Source organism: Molossus molossus, unplaced genomic scaffold, assembly GCF_014108415.1.
Source record: "Molossus molossus isolate mMolMol1 unplaced genomic scaffold, mMolMol1.p scaffold_m16_p_18, whole genome shotgun sequence".
Taxonomy (NCBI): domain Eukaryota; kingdom Metazoa; phylum Chordata; class Mammalia; order Chiroptera; family Molossidae; genus Molossus; species Molossus molossus.
The window spans coordinates 35857562-35882969 of NW_023425353.1; the positions used below are offsets into that span (position 1 = coordinate 35857562).

The 25408-nt window shown below is 39.5% G+C and overlaps 1 protein-coding gene across 1 annotated transcript in view; it reads left to right on the forward strand.

Moving 5' to 3' along the window:
- Positions 1-25408, forward strand: part of RYK (receptor like tyrosine kinase) — a 100974-nt gene that overhangs the window by 34858 nt on the left and 40708 nt on the right. The window contains exons 3-9 of the mRNA XM_036267417.1: positions 5379-5478; positions 7497-7631; positions 9582-9635; positions 13316-13460; positions 18324-18424; positions 22080-22205; positions 23424-23510. Coding sequence (XP_036123310.1) covers positions 5379-5478; positions 7497-7631; positions 9582-9635; positions 13316-13460; positions 18324-18424; positions 22080-22205; positions 23424-23510 — 748 coding nt within the window. The remainder of the gene's footprint in view (positions 1-5378; positions 5479-7496; positions 7632-9581; positions 9636-13315; positions 13461-18323; positions 18425-22079; positions 22206-23423; positions 23511-25408) is intronic.

Consider the following 25408-nt stretch of genomic DNA (forward strand, 5'->3'; position numbering starts at 1 on the left):
GCTGTGTCAGTGCCCTTTTCTGTACCCACAATGCCTTGCTCTTTCCTCCCTCAGAGCCCTCTTCATGCTCTAAGAATATTGCAGTGGTGGTTTTCTTTTCTTCATCCCTCCTAGATGCTCAGCACCTCCAAAGTGGGAACCCCTTTCATCTTTCTCTGTGTCCCCTGTGCCTGGTGTAGCAACTGGTACTTAGTTCCGGCGCTCCTTCACTGGCTGCAGAAGAGCTGCAGGTAGAAGCCACAGGCACAGCTTATCACAGAGAGCTGAACAGCAGAGCTTTGCAGAGTTGTGTGTGCTGCTTTAGGAGCTGTGAATTTCCTGGTTCTAGGAGCATGAAAACAAGCTGGTACATTTGACACAAGTTGTACACATGGGTTCTTTCAGGTATTTTATTCTAATATATAGTTGTAAATGTGGAAAAAAATGAATGGAATCATAGATTGACTATGTAAACTAATTTCACAAATTCATCTGTAAACAGGTATAAAAATGACTGTAGAAGGAAGGAATCATCTTGTATCTTAAAACATTTTATAGTAAAAAACCAAGGAATATGTGCATGTTAATCTAGTTTCAGGCTTCGGCCACCATTAGCAGCTCATCATTTCAGTGTTAGGTCATAATCTCTGGTAATTTTTGCACAGTTGACTTATTGAAGTTTTTTATTTTAAAAATCAATCATTTGACTAGTCAATATATGCACATGGTACAAAATTCAAAAGGCAAAGGGGGTTACAGTGAAAAACAAGTCTCTTACACCTTCCTAGGACCAGCCCCAAGCAATGCAACGACCTAGTTCCCTTCCCTGAGGCAACCACTGTTACCTGATTCTAGCCTCGCCTTTAGTGATGGTCTGTGCATGGATAAGCATCTGTGTGTGTATGTGTGTTTGGACAAGTAATCACTGCATATCTTTCACTGTATCCTGGTAAAATTTCTCATTGATTATAAAGTGGATTTTTTTTCCTTCAAATGACTGAATCAGGTATTATTATATGGTTGTACTTTGGTTTATTGGTCAGTTATTATAAGAGAAAACTAAGGCCCATATTTGGGGAGAAGCACGAAGTAGAGTTGACTAGAAATGGGAAAGTCATGGAAGGGGGCAGGAGGGATGTGGAGAAGGGTCCTTCACCTGATCACATTGTCTCTGGGATGCAGCCATGAGCTTTCAGAAGGAGGGTCATGGTTCCCAAGCTCTAACACTTTATTAGAAACTCTTGGTTCTTGCTTTTAAAGATTGTGCCAGAAGATGGAATATTTGCTTCCAAAGATCTTGGGGCTCCTTGGTATGTCAGCTCACGTAGACATTTTAACATTCATTTTCACACATCAAAGCTTTTGCTCATAGTGCTGTTCCTCAGTGTTTACACAGCTCTGTTTTGTCTTGCCTAACAGACTGTGGTCTCTTCGGAAGCTGGAGCTGCGTCTTATTTTCTATATGTGTGTTACAGTGCCATAGTGAGTGGTGGATAAATACCATTGGCTAATTGCATTTCCAGATGGGATGAGAACTCTGACATTGCTTCTCTTTCACAGGGCCATACACTTTTAAAAAAGCAAAAGCTACTGGGTTGTCTTTAACAAATATTTAGTTTCTTCTGTATTCCAGAACATTCTGCAATATTCAGGAGAAAAGACCTGCATTTGTTAAGTGTCGGTATCTATTTTAGGTAGCTGAAAGGCAAAAATATATCAGAGGGAAGGAGAATACTTGCCCTACACATCCCCACCCCATAGCTGTTCTCTGGTTTCAGGAATTTTCATCATTGCCAGAAGGATCCGCAGGGAACTTGTCCAGAGCTGCAGCAGCCGCCCCGGAAGCGGCCTGCTGTACCCTCTCAGAGTGGGCTCTGTGACAAAGGCCGCACGTCTGGTCATTTCAGAGAAACTGAAAGGCTGTTTGACTGTAGGCCAGTGTGTTCACTTTAAATCTGTGCTGTGTTTCAGAAGGAAATGGCTTTGCTCATCAATTGCCTATTTGCAATTGCCATTTGTTTCCAAGTAAGGGAAGATTACCAGAAATGTTTATTTTTTAGCTTCTTCAAATATTTATATTTTTTCTAGTTTCTTTTCTGAAGTATTTTGGCTCATTCTTTTTTTCTGACAAACAACTGCTGTTCAGAGTTCCTTTGTTCCAGTAGATTATACATGTTAGCTATAGGAAGATCTGTTTCTTCAAAGGATAATTGGCAAGTGAGATTCCATATACATCGATACATGCCAAAGTACAGAAAATGGGACTTTAATAATGGGCCATTTTCTTCTCTGACCCCAGAAACTGCAGTTTAAAATTTTTTATATCTTAAAGATCCCAGAGAGAAAAGAGAATTGCCCTGTGAATGCCTCACATGTTTTGACAGTCCCTCAGAAAGGAGCCAGCAAAAGGCAGGCTTCCACACTTTCAGACTTACTCCTCCAGGCTGCTGTTCTGGCTACAGGGTTGTCCTTCTTAAACCTCTTAGTGAGCCCCTTCGCCGCCTCTCCTCATGCCCCTCACTCTACCCAGTTCCACTCAAAAGCCCACTTCCCTCCGTCTTGCCCTTCTCCCCACTTGCCATGCTGGGATGCTCTGCTGCTAGTCTTTTTCCCTGTCCTCAGCACTGCAGTTAGGGCCCTTGACCCTGTGTGCTGTTCTCTGCTTCTCTGGGGGCTCTGGTTCCTGCTGAGCTGTGTCTCTGTTTATAATAACTGAGACTACAATAAAGGAGAAAGTAAGTGTGAGCAAACATAATGAGTTTGGCTTTGAATCTGTTTAATTTGAGGGCTGCAAGATTATTAAGTAGATGTGTCTAGTAGGTCATTGGGCATATGGGAGAGATTGAAGATTTAGGAGAGTAAGAAAGACCAGTTAATAATATGAGATCCTAATGGGCTAGAACCTAGTGTACTAGAGAGAAGGATGTATCATTTGGAAAGGAGAATAGATCTTTGCTTGGGACTGGGTGCAAAGGATGCGTGTTCTAACAGATTTTCCTCGTACTGAAAAGAAAGACAGAAAGAGGGGGTCCCTGTGTGCTCACCGAAGGGGACAAGAGTGTTGTTGTTGAGTGAGGAAGTGGGCAGAGCTGCAGGTGGTGAAGCAGTGAGGTGCTGTGAGGTTTGGAATGAGAAAATTAGGGAGAGAGAGTTGATGAGGAAAGATAGCTGAGCAGAATTAAGGGCCTACCCTGAGCCTGGGGTCAACATTGTGTCTTGGAATGTGATCTCTTCTGGTGATGCTGGGCAGCAGGAGCAGAGTGATGGGCGTCTGGAACTGGGGCTGTCCTCTAAGGGAGAAGGAAGTGAACCAGTTAAGGGTGTTGATATGACAGTGTCAATAACATTGTCTTCTTTGGTGCACAGACTGTGGGGAAAGTGAAAACAGGCTTCTGGCTGGGCTGGAGAGGAGGGAAATAGCTTAATTGGCCATTGCATCTCAGCTGTGAGCATAGCCCTTGCTTATTAATGTGCTTCATAAACGTTAGCTGAAGTAGTGGAAACAGAACTGGATTTGTAGGAATCAGAGGTAGTGATGGGATCTTTACTAGACTGGGATTTTTGTGTTGGTTTTGGTTATGGACAGGTTCTTCGGTGTGCAGGAATACTGGATATTGAAGCCACCAGGAAGATGGCAGGAGACAAAGTGAGCCAGCGGCCAAGGCCTCTGCAAAGACCTGTGTCTGTCATATACGATGGCATGAGAAATAGCTGTTATGAGTAGCTTGTGAGCTTCAGAATGTAGGTGAGTTTGCATGAGGAAGGGATGTCTAGAAAGGACCTAATGATCCAAAAAGAATGCTGCCTCTACTGTCTAGTCCCTGAGGGTCAGGTGTTGTAGGAACTGAATGATAAGCAAGGGAGGACATGACTTCTGAGGAAAGACAGGTTGGGGAACAAGGTGGGGAAGGCACTTGTAAAGAGGTCAAGAGTGTGGGAGACTGTTCTATTAGAATAGTGGGGTTCTGAGGGTGGGGAGCAAAACAGAAGGGCTGAGGCAGTGTTCTTGGCAGGCACAGTCAGTCTGTGTCAGGATCTCTAGGGTTAGGAGTAGGCTGGTGCTGTGGGAAGTGTTGCAGGACGATAGGGTAGCTACTCAGGAATGACTGCTGATGCAGCTGGAATCTGCATTCATCAGAGGGTACCTGTGCCAGACTGAGAGATGTGTTGCATTAATTATCCTATTTGATTTTCATAACAGGTTCCATTATCTTCATTTTACAACTGAAACTTGGGAAAGTTAATAATTTACCTAAGGATCACATAGTCTAATAGTTCCAAACCCAGTTCTTGCTGACGGCCAATTTTTTTTTGTGCACTTGCTCTCCATGTATGGTCCTATTCAGAGATAACATGGATACGGGGATAACAGGCAATGCATTCTCTTACCATTCGTTAGTCAATGAGAATTGCTGAGAAGCCTGCTAGTTCTTGGTCCAGACTTGCTGCTGTAGCTCTCTCGCACCCCCTGGTGGCAATGACAGTATTTTGGCATGCTAAGGTGAGAGAGAACACTTGCTTAGCCAAGGTACCACTAAGTCACTGATGTGCAGCAGCAAGAACATTTCCTTTGTTGAGAACATTGCAGTTACCAAATACAGCCATTAACAGTTGTTTGTATACTCATCATAACTGCAAAGCAAATTTAACATTGGCATATCCCTACAGCGTTCAGGGCCTTGCAGGTAGAATGTAAAAGGAAAAACACAGAGGGAGTTAAATTCACTGGATTGAACCCTTCTTATCCATGGGTAGACACCCCCTTCCCCAGCCATGCCCAAGGCCAATCCTTTCTCTTACAGTCTGGGATGATGCTCTTTCCCAGTTTCCTTTCATCTTTATGAAGTCCCATTTCATTGGTTTGTTTCATTAGCAAGCATATAAACACATTTGAGTGTCTCCCATTGATAAAAGAGAAAGCTTTGGAATCAACTCTTAATGGTGAAAGTTGAACTAGAGAACGTGCTTTAGATAATCTGTGAGAAATCTGTGCCTTGGAATCTGCTAGGGGGAATGGGGAACCTGGCTTGGGAGCAGCCAGAGAAAGCATTGATGGCTAGTCTCCGTCTGTGAATTCCATAGCTCAACAGCTCTCCAGCCATTCTTTGTCAGTGGCCATATAGTTCTCAGCAGGATTTCTGAAATCTAGGTGGCAGATTTTACAGAAAAGTGGTGGTACTATTCTGGACATGAAGTAGAGGGTAGCTTACTGGGTTAATTTTTATCCAATTGAAAAGTCCTAAAACAGTTTCTGACTATTTGGATTTTTTAATAGTTAGATTATTTGTACATATGAAAGGCTCATGTGTTCATTAGTTAATGAGCTAATCAGTAAAGTCAGGTTATTAATGTCCTTTCTGTTATCACAGTTCCAGTTTGTTTACTTCTCCATTTTACAGGTAGAATATAAGCTGGGATTCCAAGTAGACAACTTTGTGGCAATGGACATGCCCCAGGTCAACATTTCTGCTCAGGGGGAAGTTCCACGCACTTTATCAGGTGAGTCTCAAAGACAGTTTTCAACTGTGTCCCCTGTATCCCAAAAAGAATAGTTTATATACTATACTAATGTGTATGTACTACATATTACTTGATAGGCATAAGAGATATAAGTACTTTGAAAAGTAGTTTTTATAAATATTGATTATTTGCACTGTGTTTTAAACCATTCCCTCTTTTCCATCGCCCCTAGAACTGTCTGTACCCAGCTCTTATCTCCTTTTCTGCATTGTTGGCATTGGCCTCCGTATGGGTCCCTATGTCTGGTCTTGTTCCTCTTGGAGTAATTCCCACACTGTGCCCCCCACCTACATCAACTGAATACATTCCAGACTCTCCAGCCAGTGTGCTGTTTGTTGACCGTCTGCCCCTGCCTGCCTGTCTGGCCTCGTTGTTGCACTTGCCCCAGCGTTCCAGCAGCTCCACGCTTAAGTGCAGTTCTGATATCCATGCGTTTGATGCACTGGTCTTTGTATGTGGAACCCTCCCTTTCTGCTTGTGAACTCTTATTCACACGGAATATTCTGCAGGTCTCAAAATCTGCACTGTCCTTTTCCCGCCTCCATCTCTTCCTCCAATTGTTAATTCTCTTCTGTTCTTCCTTTCTCTAGAATCTTTATGTAACTATTTTTTTTAACAGATCACATTATCTTGTAATTCTTTGTCTTTGTCTCTCCCTGCTAGCCTATGGCCACCTGAAGAGCAGGAGCTGCCTTTTTCAGCTCTCTACCCTTGGCTGCTAGCATAGCATCTGGCCTGGACAGGCACTCAGGGCTTGTCTGAGTAAATGATTGAAGTGTCCTATTTACATATTTACATCAGTTTTACTATTTGAACCAGCCTTTTTTAAAAAAAATCTGTATTGTTGAAACTATTACAGATGTTCCTTCTTTATTTCCCTGTGAACCGGCCATTTGAGAAAGGCTCCTGAAGATGTGAAATTTTAAGAAAATGGAAAATTTTTAAACTTGGAAGTATAAGCCACAGCAGTGCTGTGGAAGTCTTTCTGGCAGTTTTAGTTACTGTTATTGGTGACTTACATTAATCTAAGCTTTGAGAAAGCATGGGATAGCTGATTAGTTTTTGTGGGTCAGTAAAGATATTCACAAATGCCCATGTCTGTCATGTGCTCATACAGATGGTAGAAGGACATAGTCTAAATTTGTAGAAAAAGAATCTTAAACTGAAAGGTTGAAAAAAAATGGTGTGCACCAAACTCTCTTATCCCATTGCTATAATAGTTGATTAAAGCCACCTTCTATTTAGAAGGTAATTTTTTCATTCTGAATTGATACTTTATCAGATTCATTTGCAGCTTTGTATTTAATCCCTTTATTACAAACAATGCATATTGCATTTGGTGGTAAATTATCTTCCCTTTTTATCAGGCAATTGTTGTTGTTGATGTGACTGGTAAGGTAACAGGGTTTGCCTTATTATATTATAGTAAAGGAACTTAGGAGACATAGTGATATTAAAAACCATGAGCAAGCCCTGGCTGGTTTGGCTCAGCAGTTAGAGCATCGGCCCATGGACCAATGAGTCGCAGGTTTGATTCCAGTCAAGGGCATTTACCTTGGTTGCTGTTTGTCCCTGGCCCTGGTTGGGGTCATGCAGGAGGCAGGCACCCAATGTGTCCTTTTCACGTCTATGTTTTTCTCTCTCTCTCTTTTCGTCTCTCTCCCTCCCACTCTATCTGAACAAAAATGGAAAAAAGTCCTCGGGTGAGGATATAAACACAAACAAAAAACCATGAGCAAAAGCTGAAAATAATTATCTCTTCATTTATTTCTTGGTTTGTTTTTTAACACTAACTTTTCCATCTATAATGAATGAAATACTTAATGTCTCAAACTGTGTAGTCTGAAGATAAGTACTCTGGAAGTTTCTGCTTAGTATTTTATGTAAATGTATTTTTAATTTTATTGCAACAAAAATCAAATCATTTAAAAATATTTCATGGGCATTAATGTTGATTTTTTGAAAATTGAAATAATTTTTCTTATTTTTTCAAACAGTGTTCCGGGTCGAGCTTTCCTGTACTGGCAAAGTAGATTCTGAGGTTATGATACTGATGCAGCTCAACTTGACAGTCAACTCTTCAAAAAACTTTACAGTCTTAAATTTTAAACGAAGGAAAATGTGCTACAAAAGTAAGGCCTTTGTTTACAAACCTATGTGTTCTATATAGATTGTAAGAAGGTCAAAAATAGGGTTTGTAGTCTTTTTTACAGATTTATAACCAAATCTTGATTATAATTGCAAATGAGGAAAGAAAGAGAACCAACAGATGAAATTCCAAGATAATCGCCAGATAATCTCATAGCCAGAAATCCCATCCAGGCCCTGCTCAGTCCCTGCTTTCTCAAAATCTTTTGTCTGAAGTGCTAGGGAATTTTATGTTAAGAGTGTGAAATAGTACCGCAGTAGCTGAAGAAATCAGGTAATTCTGATAGGGGCCCCTGAGTGTTACTGTTATGCAGAAGCATTGCCCTGAGGCCAGATAGACCTGGGTTAGAATTATGGCTCTGCTCTTAGCAGGAGATTGGAACAAATTACAACCTAAGTCTCAAGAGTTTTTTAAATCTGCAAAATGAGTATACTAATAACATGTTTCACAGGTTTTTTTGAAGATTAAATCTAGCCTAAAACTTAGAATATCATTTGTGGATATTTAATAAATGTTAGTAGTTTTGCTTTTGAATAATTTCTTACTCCTGAAATTACAGTGGATATGAAAAAGGAAAAAACCCTCTAAATTTCTCTAGTGCTTACTGTGTTCCAAGTGCTTTACATGCAATAAACTCATTTAATCCTTACAACAACTCTAGGCAGTAGGTTCTCTCATTTTCCCCATTTTCTGAAGAGGAAGCTATGGCTCAGAGAATCTGACCAACTTCCAGGTCACACAGCTAAGTGGTACAGCTGGGATTCAAACCCATGCTCTTAGTCTCGTTGTTAAACTGTCCCTTAACACATTTCCTAATGGAAGTGAGTACCAAGTGTTATGAAAACACTCCAACCAGCATGTGAGTTATAATGGCTGATGGTCAGGTACATGTCAATAAAAAGGCTGTAGTGCAGTAGAAGGGACATTTTTTAAATGAAGAGTTAGATTTGGTGTTTCCTTACATTTTTCTGTTATAGTGTATTCACTGTGTTATCTACTTTCATGTAATTTTAAAGCCAAAGTGGACTTCAGAGACTGTCTAGTTCAGCCAGTCATTATTTAATTAATATGAGGGGACTGGGCCTGGAGAGGCCACCTAAGCTTGCACACCAGTCAGGGAGGGGTGTGAAACACTGGTTCCTGACTCCTAGGGGAGGTGGGTGGTGACTGACCACAGCGCGTCATCTTTTAATGCTTAAAGAATGATGGCCAAATGTGGAGCCAACCAATTCACTAAGGTTAATGATTACCTGATATTTAGGCCTTCTCCATTTTCTTTAATGTGCACATGAAAATTAACATCAAAATTAGCAGTTGGTGTAATTTTCTATTCTTTTTTAGACGTAAGCTAATATAGTACCACTGCTTTTATTTGGTGATCATACTAACGCCCACTCCAATCATAAGTCTTAGTTTAATATATGATGCTAATATGCTTATTTACCTGGTTTTCCATTCTATAACATTTTAAAAACTGTCTACAACAGAAAACATATCTATACTATATCAAATGTTAATGGATGTTACTGGCCAGAAATGCTTCCTTTATCCCATGAGGGTGGAAATTACTGGGTCAGACCAATTGGTTACTGAATTCCTTAGAGCCTTCACACCTTTGCACTCTGCTAACGTGCACTGTGAGCATCCACGCCGCTTGTCATATGTGCTTTCCTTAAATTCTTTACCACAGAAACCCTTTTCCTTGAGCATCTATAAGGAACACCCTTTGGTTAATGATAATTACAGGGATGATTATCAGAATAATAACCTATCATTTATTATCTTGCAACAAACACCTTGTTACTTAGTTCAGGCAGTATTCTGATATAACATATAACTATGTTAGAGAATATTTAGAAAATGTAATTATAATATTTAAGGATTTACGTGGAGAATAATTTCTAAATCATCTTCTATCTCCTTTTTAATTCAGAACTTGAAGAAGTAAAAACTTCAGCCTTGGACAAAAACACTAGCAGAACTATTTGTAAGTGTGTCTGCGTTACCCTCCGTCATCAGGGCTGAAAATGGTTGATTGCACATGAACATGACTGCATGAAGCTTGGAAACCTTGTGGTTCCCAGGGTGTCAAGAGACAAATGACGCCATGCCATTTAATTTGCTGATATTTTGTGTGTGTGTGTGTGTGCGTGTGTGTGTGAAAAATCAGATAAAACTATTAGAATATTAAACATTTTCTGATGTACAATTGATACATATTTCATAACAAGTGATATAAAAATCTTTTATAAGCAAACAGTCATATCACAACCTTTCAAACGGTCATAATTGAAGTGTGAACTTGAAATATGTGTAAAAGCGTCATCTATTTAGAATAAGGTTAGAAAATCTGATTAAGACCTGGACCTCATGAGATTTCATCCTGGTGAAAATGTAAGCTTAAAAATAGATACCAAGTTATTTAAACCTGCAGAGCGGAAACCCAAAGTAGGTTGTTTTTGTTTTTATGGTAATGGTTGTGTTTAGATACTAACTTAGATTTTTGTTTTCCTTTTCTGGCATGGATATATCATTGAGATTCACTGTAGTTTACAGCAGTATCTTTAAACTCTTACTAGATTTTCCTTGTGAAGTAAACGTAAAAAAAAGGGGAGGTGAATTTCAAGTATGCAAAAGTTGAGAGAATGCTCTGATGGAACCCCCATGTGCCCACCACCCCACTTGAGTAAATCCGCGTTTTGCCAGTGTTGTTCTGTTGATTGTCTCCTCCTCTTTCAGACTTGTAGGTGGTTGGGGATGGGCAGAATATATGTTAAAGTACATTCTGTCATTTTACCCATAGATATTTCAACATGGATCTCTTTTTTTAAAAGCCATTAAAAAACCCACAATCATCTAACACCTATTCAGTTGTATTTGATGTATTACATATGACAGGATTAACAAAAATTCCTTAATACCTTCTAATATCTAGTCCATGTTCAAATTAACCTGTCTCAAAATTGTCTTTTTTAGTTTCTCCCCTGTGTTAGGATCCAAATGAAGTCTGTACACACTGTATTTGGTTGACATGTATTTTATATTCTTCATAAATCACCTCCCCATATCACTTATTTGTTGAAGAAAGTGATTTGTTTGTCCTATAGAGTTTTTCACATATGCATACTTGTGGTATCAGTTAACATGTTTTTCCTCTCTCTTATAAACTGGTTAGATTTAGTACTTGATTAGATTTAGGACCAACTCTTTTGGCAAGGATAGTTTGGAGGTGGTAGTATGTGCTTCCTGTTCTATCTTCATCACTCAGAAGGCAAAAAGGATCTGATTTCCCAAAGCAGACTCTTTTTGAAAGTAAAATAATGTGAGATGTCTGCTTTTTAAGAATATTTTATTTGGATTTATCTCTGAGGGAAAAAAGAAAAACTATTTTAAAAAATATCACTGCCTCTCCAGGTTTACTTTTAAAATTCTGGTGATTTTACCTATTTCTTGTGTGCTAGTAAGATGTTATTCCTCACAAAGAGAAAGAATATTGCATATTCTTGGTCTCTCTATTTTCCCCTTCCCTTTCTATCTGTCTGTCCATCCAGCATTTGAGAGTCTGTGATACCAGATGGTATGCTTGAGGCAGAGGATTCAACTCTGAGCAAAGCAGATCCTGCCCTCAAGGGCCTAAACATAGTGGAGGAGATGGACAAGGTCATAGGCAATGGTGACAGTGTCCTGTGGCAAGCTGTGATAACGCCAGGTACTCGGGGGCCCTGAGGAAGGCGTGCATTCTCCTCCGAAGTGAGGGACAGCTTTCTGAGGAAAGGGACATCTCATCTGAGACCTGAAGGGTGGCAGGTGAAATGTCAAAGTAAGGAATGAGAACAGTGCATATGTAGGCCTGGGATTTGAAAGCAGTCAAGCAGGGTTCATTTGGGGGATTTGCCCCGCAGAGCAGTGTCCTCTTCTGTGCCCTGGAGTGTAATTGGATAGGTGCCGCCATTATCAACCTTTGGGATCTTCCTTCCCACCCCTCCCAAGATTGAACAGCCTGTGGTGGGCTTATGAAAGTCATGCCTTCGTTCGGGCTGCAGTCAAGTCTAGGTGCCCTAGAAGCCATTCGGCCTCTTCGTGTGCATCTGTTCTGATTTATCGTTTGTTGACTCAAAGTTTACATTTTAGAAGCAATGTTATTTCCAAGCTTTTGAAAGCTGTGACTTTTACCTTTTGTTCTAACTTATCCCCAGAACTCCAAGCTTGTACTTCTGTCAGCTTGGTACCTTCACATAGATGGGCACAAAGTATTCTTGGACAGAACAAAACTCCTGAGTCTCCTTTCCTAAAGTGTTCCCTTCTTGTCTTTGTAAAGGTGACATTCTGCACTTCTTTTTTTTTTTTTTAAACTGATTTGAGAGGGAGAAACATCGATTTGTTGCTCCACCCATTTTATGCATTCATTGGTTGCTTCCTGAGCGTGCCCTGACCAGAGATCAAACCCACAACCTTGGCATACTGGGACTACGCTCTGACCAACTGAACTGCCCAGCCAGGGCTTTATCACCCAGTTATTTAAACCAAACCTTTGATTCCTCATTTTCTTTCTGTTTCAGTACAGTCCATTAGCAGGGTCTGTGGTTCTGCTTCCTAGTCCGTGGTTCTCCCTCCGCTCTAGCACCCTTGCGGAAGCCACTGCGCTCTCGTACCTCGCGCTGGTTTCCTGCGCCGCTGGCGCTGCCCTCCAGCGTTCTCTACCCCGCGTGCAGTTGGTCCCTTTGTTTTCTCTTCAACTACAATAATGTGTGTCATTCCTTTACTTGAAACCTTGCAATGATTTCCCACGTCTTTCAGGATAAAACCCAAATTCCTTGGGTTTTATTCAGTAAAATTATGATGTATGTACTCGTCAAAACTTACTTAAATCTCCAACCACACCAGTTCTCTGTCTTCCACTCTGCTCACTCATTTTTCTCTGTACCTTTGTCTCTGTGTGTCTTCTTTCTCAGTTTACGTCTGTGTGTGTCTGTCTTCTGAGTTTTCTCTGTTGCTGAGGCTTTCTTTCTCTTTTTTGAATAATATAAATCCAAATATTATTTAATGAATAGCTTGTTTTTCTGCTTTTATTTTAAAAAACAGATAAGCAAAATAACTTCTGTTACTCTAACAGAAAACAAGGTCACATGTTGTTATTGTTTTTAAACTTTTGGGTTGCTGTGCTGTCTATTCCTTCGCCTGGGAGTCAGTGGTGGTTGGCAGCAAAGGCATCTGATCTTTCTACTTCAGCATCATGCTGTGCAGCATGGCAGCTACTAGTCACATGTGTCTGGTTAACTTTAATTATGATGAAATAAAAGTAAATCTTCAGTTGCTCAGTTGTACTAGCTACATTTCAAGTGGCCAGTGGCTGCTGTATTGGCCAGCACACTCTAGAAAATTCCATCACCACAGAACATCTGTGGACGGCACTGCTTGTGACTTCCTTACTTATTAACCAAAAGTTCTATGTAAAACTCTTTCTAAAACACTACAATAAAACATTGAAAAAATTGTGTGAGCTTACATGTACACACTACTGGTACCTGGTCTTAACAAAGAATGGATACTTGAAATGAAAATCTTTTTTCTACAAAGAGCAAGATGATACGCATTGTGTATATTGGGTCACAAAGCAATAAAATAATTTGTTTAAAAAGCTGAATGTGCTTTTCATTTTTATTTCAGATGATCCTGTACATGCAGCTCCAACCACGTCTACGCGTGTGTTTTATATCAGCGTAGGGGTTTGCTGTGCAGTGATATTTCTCGTAGCAATAATATTAGCTGTTTTGCACCTTCATAGTATGAAAAGGATTGAACTGGATGACAGGTATCGTACATAATTTGGAAAACGAACATAAAAGCAGTGATCTGCATTTGCCTGGGAGCCCACAGACACCCACACACGCTGGTGCACAGTGGTGCAGGGGAAGGAGGGAGGAGGATCAAGCCCTAGCCAAAGGGAAAAACTACTGCTTTTGTGATGGCCATTATTGTGTTTCTTGAATTTTATTTTTCAAAGTTTGTGAAGTCAGAAATTACAGTTTATTAGTTGGTGGAGAAGTAGAGATCAAAAATTTTTTCCCATCCCCTTTGATATGACCCTATTTCAGACTCCTAGTACCTTTTAAAAACAGCGCTGTTTCTTCCTCCTACTTTGGTCCTCCACCATTATCCATCCGTCCGTCCGTCCATCCATCCATCCAGTAAACATTTATTGAGAACCTGCAATGATTTAAACCATTAGTTCTCAACCTGGTTGCAAGTTAGAATCATGGGTAAGCTTTTGAAACCTATTCATACTTGGTCGCACCTTCCAGAGATTCTGATATAATTGGTCTGGGGTAGTGCTTGGGCATCATTATTTTTCTTAAAACTTCCTGGATGATTCTAATGTGTAGCCTTTGAGATACAGCAGGTTAGATATGCTAAGTGCTGGGAATAATAAAATTAATGATATACCTCATGGCTTCAGGTATTTAATCTTAACATTAACCCATAATTATAAAAGTTTGTAAAGTTACTGATTATGGTATGTGCATATAGTGTGGGATACAAAAGGTGCAAGTCCCAGCCTGGGTGAGGCAGAGATAACAAGGAGGAATTGCAGCCAGGATGGGGTGAGAGGTAAAGATGGAATGATAGACAGGTTTATTTCCCCAATACACGATTCTCGTTTCCCTTCTCAGTGATTCCAAGCTGCTGGCTGAAGACATTCCAGCTGCTTGCTTGGCTTGGCTTTCGAAGCCCTCCTTTCTGTGGAGATGTATTCCCATGTTCTTTGAACCTGTCTCCCTTTCTTACCATATCCTTTCTTAATGCTCCATTCAGGTGACTACCTGTCCTTTACTTTTGCCCTACACTTTGCCCTTCAGGACTTCTGTTCATGCTTTCTTTTTGTCCACAAGACCCCCTACATTTTCCACCCGTCCAAACTGTTCATTCTTCACATTTCAGCTCTATTGCCATCTCTTTCATGAAGTCTTTTCAAGCCTCCCAACTACTCATTTCTCTCTCCTCTCTTTGTCTCTCTCACCCTTCCTCTCAGTCTCTCTCTTTTGAATAGCAATTATTATACCTATTCCTCCTGAAATCATTTTTCTGTGTCCTTGTGTCTCCTACTAGAATGTAAGCTTTTGTCAATTAGAGAGCAGTGTGTGTTACTTCTGAACCCCCAGTCCTAACACAGTGTCATTCATACTGTGGGTAAGCACATTTGTAGTATAAACAAAAACCCAAGGAGACAGAGAGTCTGGTTGAATTAAATATCTGCCCTTAAGTTCTATCTGTTCCCACCTTTTTACTTTCCTTACCTGTATAGAGAAAAGAGAAAGGAGATAAGAATGAAAAAAATACGTGGGTAACATGTTTCAGAATATGTTTGGTGTATATGGTGGTGTTGAAGTTAGATTTGGGTTTTGTAGAGGAAGAAATGGTCTTTGGAAACACTGAGGGAGAAATGAGGTAACAGGAACTTTTTGATAGGACTCAGGGGGATGCAGGTAGAGTTAGAGGGGTCATTGAAGAGCGTGGCATTTAGAAATCAGTCTTGATGCACACGTTTTCCTTGAATGCTTTCATGTGTGCAGGGCTGGGAACCCATGTAGGCCAGAGTTGTGTAAGAACTTTGATTCCTTGGGGCCTATACCTCTTCCTGCGGAGATCATCTGTTACCACCCATGAGTCGGTTCTAATTCTCTCTAGTTTTCAGGCGAAGATTTCCAGACATTGTCAGAATAAAATCATCGTACACTATAACTTGTCTTCAGAGCATAGCTCAGTGGTTAGACGTATGGACTCTGGAACCAGAGCATCTCAGAATTCTGCTTGTTCCACTTACTAGCTTTCTGGCCCCAAGCACATATGTAGCCTCTTTGACTCAGTTGTCCTCATCTGTAAAGCAGAGATGATAATGGCACATACTTATGATGCACCTGTAAGCTCTGAGGACACAGCCCTGCATATTGTAAGTGCCATTATGATTTTTTTTGTTTTCAGGAAGTACAATGTGCTAGTAGTGATGGATTAATTTCTCCTTCAGTTCTTTTCTCTTCTACTAGCTACTATTTATTATGTGCCAACCAAGCTAACCGTGGTGACCAGAAAGTTCTCATCCAGTCATCTAATAGCATTTAAGGAACACTTGCTCCTTCTCTCTGCACAGGGGCCACTGAGATAACAATGGCTGCCATTTTAGTGAGCGTTTTGTGTTTACCAGCACGGTACCAAGCACCTGACATGTATTATCTGCTTTGACACTCACATCACCTATGGGTAGGATACTGTCCTTATTTTAGAGATGAAGAAACAGGCTTAAAGAGATGAACTGTTCCAGGATTGCACTGCTAGGACCAGGGCAGAGTAGCAGAAAGACTCATTATCGAACAGTTCAGTACTGTACAAAGCACTTGCTGTGTGCCAGGCACTGTTACACATGCTTTACGCCCCTTAAATTCCCTAATCCTCACAGCAGCCTGTGAGGTTTGATGGCACACAAGGCTCCATGGAATTCCTTGGACAGGGATGGTAGAGAGTTCTTCCATTCCACGCACTCAGGAACCAGAGTCCTGTTATGCACAGAGTGTCTTTAGAGGCAGAGAATAAAACTTCTGAGCTGTGCTCCTGCCAGGGACACCTGGGTCCCATGTGTGTGTGGCTGTCCCTCTCCTGACACCATAAGGTGGTCTTTTCAGTCTCAATGTTATGCCAGGTGAGTCTGTCCTAGAGAGGCTGCGCTTCTCTCCACATTCACTCTGCAGTCCTCCCTCAGGGGGACTGATCCGCACCCTGTACACACTGTACTCTCTCCCTATTAGTTCATGACTGTAGGGAAATTCATTTCTCTTTTGTGGGATACTTGAACTTGTTATTTTGCAACATCTTATGATCTTCACTACCCCACTACCCTCACCATTACTAGTGACAAGGTCCCCTTATTTTTTGTTTCTATATCCAGTGCCTAACAGGTATTAGTTGATTGAATGTTGAATGAAGAATTTGTTGCTTGAAGAATGAGTAGAGAGAGGCAAAAACCATTGTATTATACCAATAATCCTTTGCCTCTTTCAGTATATATCACCAGCTTGTGTCAGAAGCAGTTATCCTGCCTGGTTTATGCCTTTTTGTCCCAATGAAGTATCGTTTTCTCTGCTCAGTGGCTGATTCAGTAATTGTTAACTGAGCTCTCACTGAGGCCCAGTTGGGCCCACTGGGGCCTGTTATGCCAGGTGCCGGCTTCAGTGCTGGGGAGGAGGGAGTGAACAAGCAGGCACTTTCCCAGCCCGCATGGACATCCCTGCTGGACTGTGGGCTTCACGGCGGTGGGGATCTTTGGGTATTGTGTTCACTGCTGGATCCCAGCACCCAGCACAGTATCTGGTATGCAGTAGACACTTAATAAATATTTGTTGAATGAATAAATAAAGCCACACAGCAAATAGAATAACACAAATTGTAATAAGTGCTCTGAAAAAAAAGGATGCTCTTTGCCCTAACTTCTGACTTTCAACTCTAAAGCAGAGTTAATTATCCCCATAACTAATCTTGCATGTGAAAATCAAATCAGATAATTTATTTACACTGGTTTTAAACTACTAAGTGCTAGAAAATGTACATTTTTATTTCATTTTCTACCTCATGTTATTTAGCTCTATAGATAGTGATTTTAATAGTTATCAGGGGTGGATCCCTAGTGTATGCCCACTTCTCTTTTAATAGTAAGTCTGGGGTCCAAAGAAAGTTTGTTCTGACCACTTAACATAGTGCTTTGCTTTGCTCATTGTAGGGACCCACTAAATGTCTTTTAAAAAAGACAAAAAGAAATGACATGGACATACTCTTTGTATGCCCAGTCTTTTTCAAGAATTCTGAGTTGGTGCAATAGTGCCACCTGCTGGAGAGAAACAATAGTACATAATCTGGGGGCAGCATTCTACCATCTATGTTGGTTACAGGGAATATGTAAGTAGTATTTTCACATATATTATACAATTTGAGCCTTACAAAAGTCCTGAGAGGTAGGTTTTTCTTAATTCCATCTTATGGGAAGTACATTGAAGTTCTTTTATTCCCCACTCTTTAGGTATGGTAATGCTTCTTTTCCCTCCCCATTATTGAATCCTGAGCTTTTAACATTTTTGTTTTCCATTGTGATCTTTGAGTAACACTCAGAACTCGAAAAAAGGGAGCCTTGTGCTTTCTTGTCATTCTAAGGATTGGGGATGCATAGTATTAGTAATAACATAAATGATTAGTAATAACTTATAAATGCTTTGTTATTCCCTCGTCTGTATGCCATTTGATTAAAAGAGACCTGTCTTTCTATTTCTTTCTTAAAAGCAAAATTGAATGGCATGGGCATAAGAGGTGATTCATAGTCCATAACACATCATTGTGTGAGGTCCAGAATTGCTACTGTCTGTAGTGTCTGAGGACTAGTACCTATATTTCTGAATGACTTTGACAGGTGAACCTGCTTGATGATTGTGGAGGTAGAAAAGAAAGAAAAAATGTGCCTTTGCATTATGGGGCAGTTAAAATTTTTAATATGGAACATTTGTGATGGGGATACATGCATTATTGTGATCTCCATCAGGACTTTAAGCTAGTTATAATGTCTGCATGCATTTCGTAGGTATGAAGAAAGGAAATTCCTCATTGAAGTTGACTTGCCAAATATTTCTGTTGTTTGCAGCATCAGTGCCAGCAGCAGTTCCCAAGGACTGTCTCAGCCATCTACCCAAACGACTCAGTATCTGAGAGCTGACACACCCAACAATGCAACTCCTATTACCAGTAAGAGTTAATTTAATTCTAAAGATGATTTGCTAAAGTCATCTGTGTGTCTGTCAGTGGTCCTGTGTGGTTAGTTACTTATGGGACATGTGTACTATACTCTGTACATAGTATCTAACAAGTGCAGAATTGGGCTTGATCTTCAACTTTTGTTTTCTGGATCATTGAATGAAACATTCTAAACTTGGAGTATGAAAAATAAAATGGCCCTGGCCAGTTGGCTCAGCAGTTAGAATGTGGGCCCTCGGACTGAAGGGTTGAGGGTTTGATTCCAGTCAAGGGCTCATTCCTGGATTGCAGGTTGGATTCTCCGGCCCTGGTCAGGATGGTATAGGAGGCAACCAATTAGTCTTTCTGTCTTTCCTCCCACCCTTTTTCCCTCCCACTCTCTAGAAATCAGTGGAAGAATATCCTCAGGTGAGGATATAATGAATAAAATGTAAGTTTAAGTGCTATATGTAATTTTGTCAAGATTTCCATAGATTAAGTATATTAAAGGGGCTACAGATTCACTCCTATAGAAATTCAGAAGGAAGGTTTTCAGGCATTTAGGTAGAATAAGCCATTAAGCTACATGAAGACAGAGACTTGGATTTTAGGAAATTGCTTGATGGTCTTATGAGCTGTGGTAAGGACTTCACAATGTTTTCCTAGTCGAGATAGGACACAAGCTGCTGTTGGAATTGAGGGCACAAGATCTGATTTCCTTTTTTTGAGTAGGATTTTGATGAAAGTTTTTATACTGTAACATGTAGATGTTAAGGGAAAAATTTCTTACAGTATAATTTAGACATAAAGAGGAATCAGTCAGCATACAAATAAGGAACAATATTAATCATCAGGATAGACAGTGGGTAACAAGTCAGGTGCTATAGATGAGTAGGCAGTTAACTGTTGTCTTCCTTGGACTAGCATTTTTCTTTAGTAAACTAATACTAAGAGTATCTGTTCTTCACCCAGTGCCCTGTTGTAGTCTTTCATTACTGTTTCCCAAAAAAAGAACCAGAATTCCTTGGTGAAGTGAATGATTCCAGGACTGGGTCAGGAATGTACAAGATAAACCTGGGACATGTTGAGTGAAAATCAAGGGAGCTGCAAATAACTTGACGAGCTCCCAAAAATGGGTCCATTTGAGCATCTAAAAGAATGGTGACTGCAATGGATTGTAACATAAACTGTGTATAAAATTGATCATTCGGAGGTAAATAAGGACTAATAGTACCTTACTCTGACAACTGGCTACATGAACTGTATTTCAGAGTAACCAGATAGTGCTGGTTTGGGGCAAAATGTTTCTTTACAGAAGACCCTCAGCTAATAAATATGGAAGGAATGGTAGAATTAGAAATAATATTTGTAATCCCAATAAGGTATTTAATTCAGGAAAATATCATCAATGTTTAAAACTCTATGAACAAAGGGAAATGGGAACCTTACCATTTGAGGGATCAGACTGGTTGTTATCACCTGAATCCGCTAATGAGATTTAGCATCACGAAAAGTAGGACAAATAGATATTTTGCATTCACAGATGTGATGCACCAGCCCTGGACTTTTCTTGTTTTCCCTCTCACCCTCAAGAGTTAATCTTTACCTAATTAGATCTAATCACAGTTTTAGAACTGATTTACAAGACATACAGAGATTAGATAGTATTCGAAAAAGCAGATGCCAGATATCCTCTGGGACAACTGACTGGGTTTCTTTAATAAGACAGTGGCAAGAAAAAGAAAAGAGGAAGAGCGGGCACTCTAGATTAAAAGAAATGTTTTAGCCCAGCCAGTGTGGCTCAGTGGTTGAGCATCAGCACATGCACCAAGAGGTCAGTCAGGGCACACATGTCCAGGTTGTGGGCCTGATCCCCAGTGGGGTGTGTGCAGGAGGCAGCCAGTCGATGTTCTCTCTCATCGATGTTTCTCTCTCTCTCCCTCTCCTGTCCTCTGTCTCTAAAAATCAATAAAGAAAAAAATTTTTTTTAAATAAAGAAATGTTTTAAAAATCTTTTTTTTTTTTAATCCTCACCTGAGGACATTTTTCCATTTTTTGTTCAGATAGAGCGGGAGGGAGAGAGAGAAACATCGATGTGAAAGGTACACATTGAGTGGCTGCCACCTGCATGACCAACAGGGCCGGGAACAAACTGCAACCGAGGTACGCGCCCTTAGCGGTAACCGAACCCGGATCTCTCTGTACCGCAGGCCGACGCTCCATCCGCTGAGCCAAACCGGGCAGGGCTGTTTTAAAAATCTTAACAGCAGTTGCCATCACCACCAATAAAAGAAAGAAATAGTTGCTCTTCAGGAAATATGATGCTCGATGTGAAAATAGTCCAGACTATTCAGCATAAACACATCATTGCTTTCAGACGAGATTGGGCACGTTCAGGGTGGTATGGCCATAGACCACATCATTGCTTTCAGTGTTCAGATGTCAAGCTTTGCTCTTTGGAGTCAATTTGTGATTGTGAATATAACCTTAAGGAGGCAGATAATTCAATTATTATATTTACTAAAAGCAAAATACTTTTTTAAAAAGCCAGTGGGAATACATTTATGTATTAAGATATTTTTCTAGTTACCATCAGTAAAAAATTTCCTTGTTTTTGTGGACATAACCTTAAGTAGATAGATAATTTATTATATATGATAAAACAAATACTTTTTAAAAACTCAATGGAAATATATTTGTACATTTAAGAAAGAAGAAGGAGCAGAAAAATATTTAAAGACAATAGCCAAAAATTTTCCAAAATAACAAAACACAACACCACAGAGCCAGGAAACTCAGAGAACTCCATGCAGGAATAAACAGACACAAACAGTACATTATACTCACATAACTAGACATATCATGGTTTGACTGATGATCAGTACAGTCAGGTTGTCAGGCGAATCCACCCATCATGAAGTTCCCCAAAGCCTTTCATGTCCTAGCAGCTGCTGATGGTCATTGTCTAGGTCCACTGAGTCTTCTGGGATTTTTCTTCCCAATATCTCCCAAAGCAAATAAGTCATTAGAGATACCATTCCAATTTCCCCTTGCTAACACTGGATCTTCCTTTTATTCTAACTTTTTTGGGGGTATTAAAATTTTAATTTATGGCTAGAAATTTTGTTTTTGCTGTTATATTAATAAATGAATGGGAGTTAAGGGAATTGAAAAATAAGTGTGAATCTCACAGTGGTATGACAAAGCTGTATGAATATCAGAATGACTAAATTGGTGGTATATTTTGTTAGAAAAGATATTTTTACAAACATCTCTTTATTTGAAAAATTGTTTTGTTAGGAGACTGTATTAGAAAATCTTTTGGAAGGTAAACAGTCCATAGACGGATTAAATTGAATTCCATGAATCAAAGCTTGTTTCAGTTGGCTGAAAGGCAATTGAAGTGGCGGTAATGGTAATTATTTTTAATGTTTCTTATTTTAATTCTACATTTTAAGACTTGGAGGTAGGTGGAAAAATGTTTCTTTAAAACTTAGTAAGGCCTTCTTAAGTAATTCCCCCTGTTCATGAGTGTGTCTTTTTATTTTGATGTTGTTACATTCATTCATTCCTGTGACTTGAGTCCAAGGTCCTAACTGAGCTAGTTGACCCTGATGCCATAATAAGGGTATTTATATTTCTTGGTTTGGCTTTGTTGGCTCCTCAGGTTATCCTACCTTGCGGATAGAGAAGAACGACCTAAGAAGTGTCACTCTTTTGGAGGCCAAAGCTAAGGTGAAGGATATAGCAATATCCAGGGAGAGAATAACTCTAAAAGATGTACTCCAAGAAGGTATGTATTATCTCAGAATCGGGTTTTCAAGGAGGATGTAATGTTAGCACTAAACATTTCTCTGTTTCAAATTTTAAGAATTTCTTTTTGTGTCTAAAGATAGAAAGCAGTGCACAATTTATTTCCTTTATAGAACTGACTTTTATTTTCACCTTCTTTAGATCTTTAATTTGCCTTAATACAGCTTCGGTGTAATTCTTGATTTTCAAGTGTTAGTGTTTGTTAACCTTTAAAGTATATTACCGTTTAGTTCTTGTTTAAAGATGATCACAACCTAACAGGCCCCTCAAAATACTCTTAAAGCAGTTTTTTCTGTGACAGTGTTGGGGCTCTAGAAGGAGGAGCGTGCATGGGCTTTGGAATTACACCCAGCTTCCAGTCGCATTCCCACCGTGTCACCTTGGAGAACTCAGTTAATGTCTTCAATGTCCAGTTTTCTCTTCTGTAAATTTGGACTACATGGTCTACTCTTAGGCTTGTTATGAAGATTGAATGAAATGACGCACATTACATGAACTAACACGTGATAGGCATTTGATAGATATCAGTACCCTTTCCCTCCCCACTTGTTTATCCTTGCTTTCTGTTTTGAGTTTTAGGGAATTGATTGGAGAGATGCTGAAAGAAGAGGACAGACAATAATAAAATACTTCATTGAGCTCTTCAAGTTGTTAAATGCAGTTACTCTCCACCTATAATTCAGTGTGGAATGTTTTGAGTGCACATAAGTCATTTGAATTTATCTTTTGGTTGGGATGCTTGTAGGTCAGTCACAGCTAAGTGAGGGTCTTGAACTGCCTTCAGCAGCAAATAGTAATTAACAGAAGCAGATTTTTTGTTGCCTGATTTAGAATGTGTGAGAATGACTCTTTCTTTTCTTTGTCATTGTTCTGAGGCTAAACCTAGAAACTCATAAATGCTTCTGTGAATACCCCACTACTGGGCTTCAGTGCTTCTGGCTATAATAGTCATTAGTTTATTTAGGATAATTCAGAAACAATTTTCATATACTTGTGAGATCTGGTATTTCTAAGAGCAAATTATTTCATAGTAACAAAGAACTTATAACAGTCATTAAAAAACAAAGATTTGAGTCTTTTTACTCTAGGGCTAGAGTGATGTTGTTGGTCATATATGCCCTTGTTATGTTTAAGTTATATTGTGCCAGAAAGTTTTGTACTTATAATTTTATGAACTCATTTTTTTTTTTCCTTTTAGGTACTTTTGGGCGTATTTTCCATGGGATTTTAATAGATGAAAAAGATCCAAATAAAGAAAAACAAGTATTTGTAAAAACAGTTAAAGGTATGAATTTTTTCCATACTATTTCCAGACTTTCCTGTGTAAGGTGGTTCATGCCAGCTAAATGCTGCCTCAAATTCTCAGTGTGTGCCAGACCTTTATAAATCAGTTCATGTTAATTTAGCTCATATGAGACTATTATGGAGATATGGGTTGTTCTCATTAAGGTACAGAAAACAAAAGTCTAATAATTATTAAAGACTTTAAACATCAGGTATTACTCAGGCTTCTGGTTAAACTGCATCCACTTGACTTCATTGTGGCTATATCCAATATATAGCAACAAATATTTTGATTTTTCTCTCTTAAAAAACCATTGTTAAGGGGGGAAGTGGAATAGTGTAAAGGGGGATGAATGGTGATGGAAGATTTGACTTTGGGTGGTAAACACACAATACAATATACAGATGATATATTAATAGAGTCGTACACCTGAAAACTACATAATTTTATTAACCAATGTCATCCCAATAAATTCAATTTAAAAAATTATTAACAGTTTCCCCTCCTTTCTCTCCTCCTGCCCAATACTGAACATTATAAAGAAAAAAAGATGAGCCTGGCTGGATGCCTCAGTTGGTTGGAGCGTCATCCCATGCACCAAGGGGTTGTGGGTTCGATTTCTGGCGGTCTGAGCACATATGGGAGTTGATGTTTCTCTCTCACATTGACATCACTCTCTCTCTCTCTCTCTCTCTCTCTCTCTCACCCTCCCTCCCTCTCTCCTTTCCTCTCTTTATAGAATCAGTAGAAACATATTCTCGGGTGAGGATTAAAAAACAAAAAGATGACCCACTGTATCTTATGTGCATTTCCTTCCTCTCCCTTCCCCTGCTGTTATTCATAATACTGCAAGAAATACGCATGTTTGTGTGTCCATATGTGGGTATTTCCTGGTATAGTTTTGCATGTATAGCCATAGTTTGAAAGATAGTGCCAGATTATTTTCTAAAAGGTAGCACTAGTTTATATTTTCATGAACATATTAAGCATTTGGAGAAATGTGAGGCCTACTTTTTCTGTTACTGATTTATATACAATTTTGAATTAGAGATCTATCAAAATATACTGGAATATTATTTATATATGGCTTATTCCTACAAGTTAATTTATAAGAACTTGTTTCTAAATTTACTTAAAGGAATTCATTGGGAAAGCATGAAGATTTATGTTTATTTCTAAAAAGTTGGGTTGTACTAATCTAACAACTTCTTTGAGATTTAATTTCTTTGAATTTAACAAAATTGCTTGTTTAAGTATGGTGTACACACACACACACACACCTTTTATCTTTTCTAAGTAAATGGTTTAACTTACTATATTGTTCACTATTTTATTCATCTACTTTTTCTAGCCCAAAGATAGTTTTAAAAGTTAATATTTAAATTACGTTCCATTAGATTTTCTGACTAGTTTCAAAGAATGGTATACATATTACCCTTTGTAAATGTAAACTTTTAAACCCTAAGTTTAACAATCACTGACTTTGGTTACATTCCCCCACTCTTTTTTTTTTTTTTTTTTTGGTGTGTGTTAATCCTCACCTGAGGATATTCCATTGGTTTTTAGATAGAGTGGAAGAGGGAGGGAGAGAGAGAGAGAAACATTGATGTGAGAGAGACACACATTGATCTGAGAGAGACACACATTGATCTGAGAGAAACACATCGGTTGGCTGCCTCCTGCATGACCTGGACCAGGGCCGGGGATTGAACCTGCAACCCAGGTACTTGCCCTTGACCAGGAATCAAACTTGAGACCCTTTGGTCCAAGGTCTGACACTCTAACCACTGAGCCAATCCAGCCAGCGCTCACTCTCCCCTTTTCTTTAAGGAAGCATTTCCCCTTAATTCTAATATTTCTTCTGGGGTTTGTAAATATTCTATGGACAGTTCAGAACT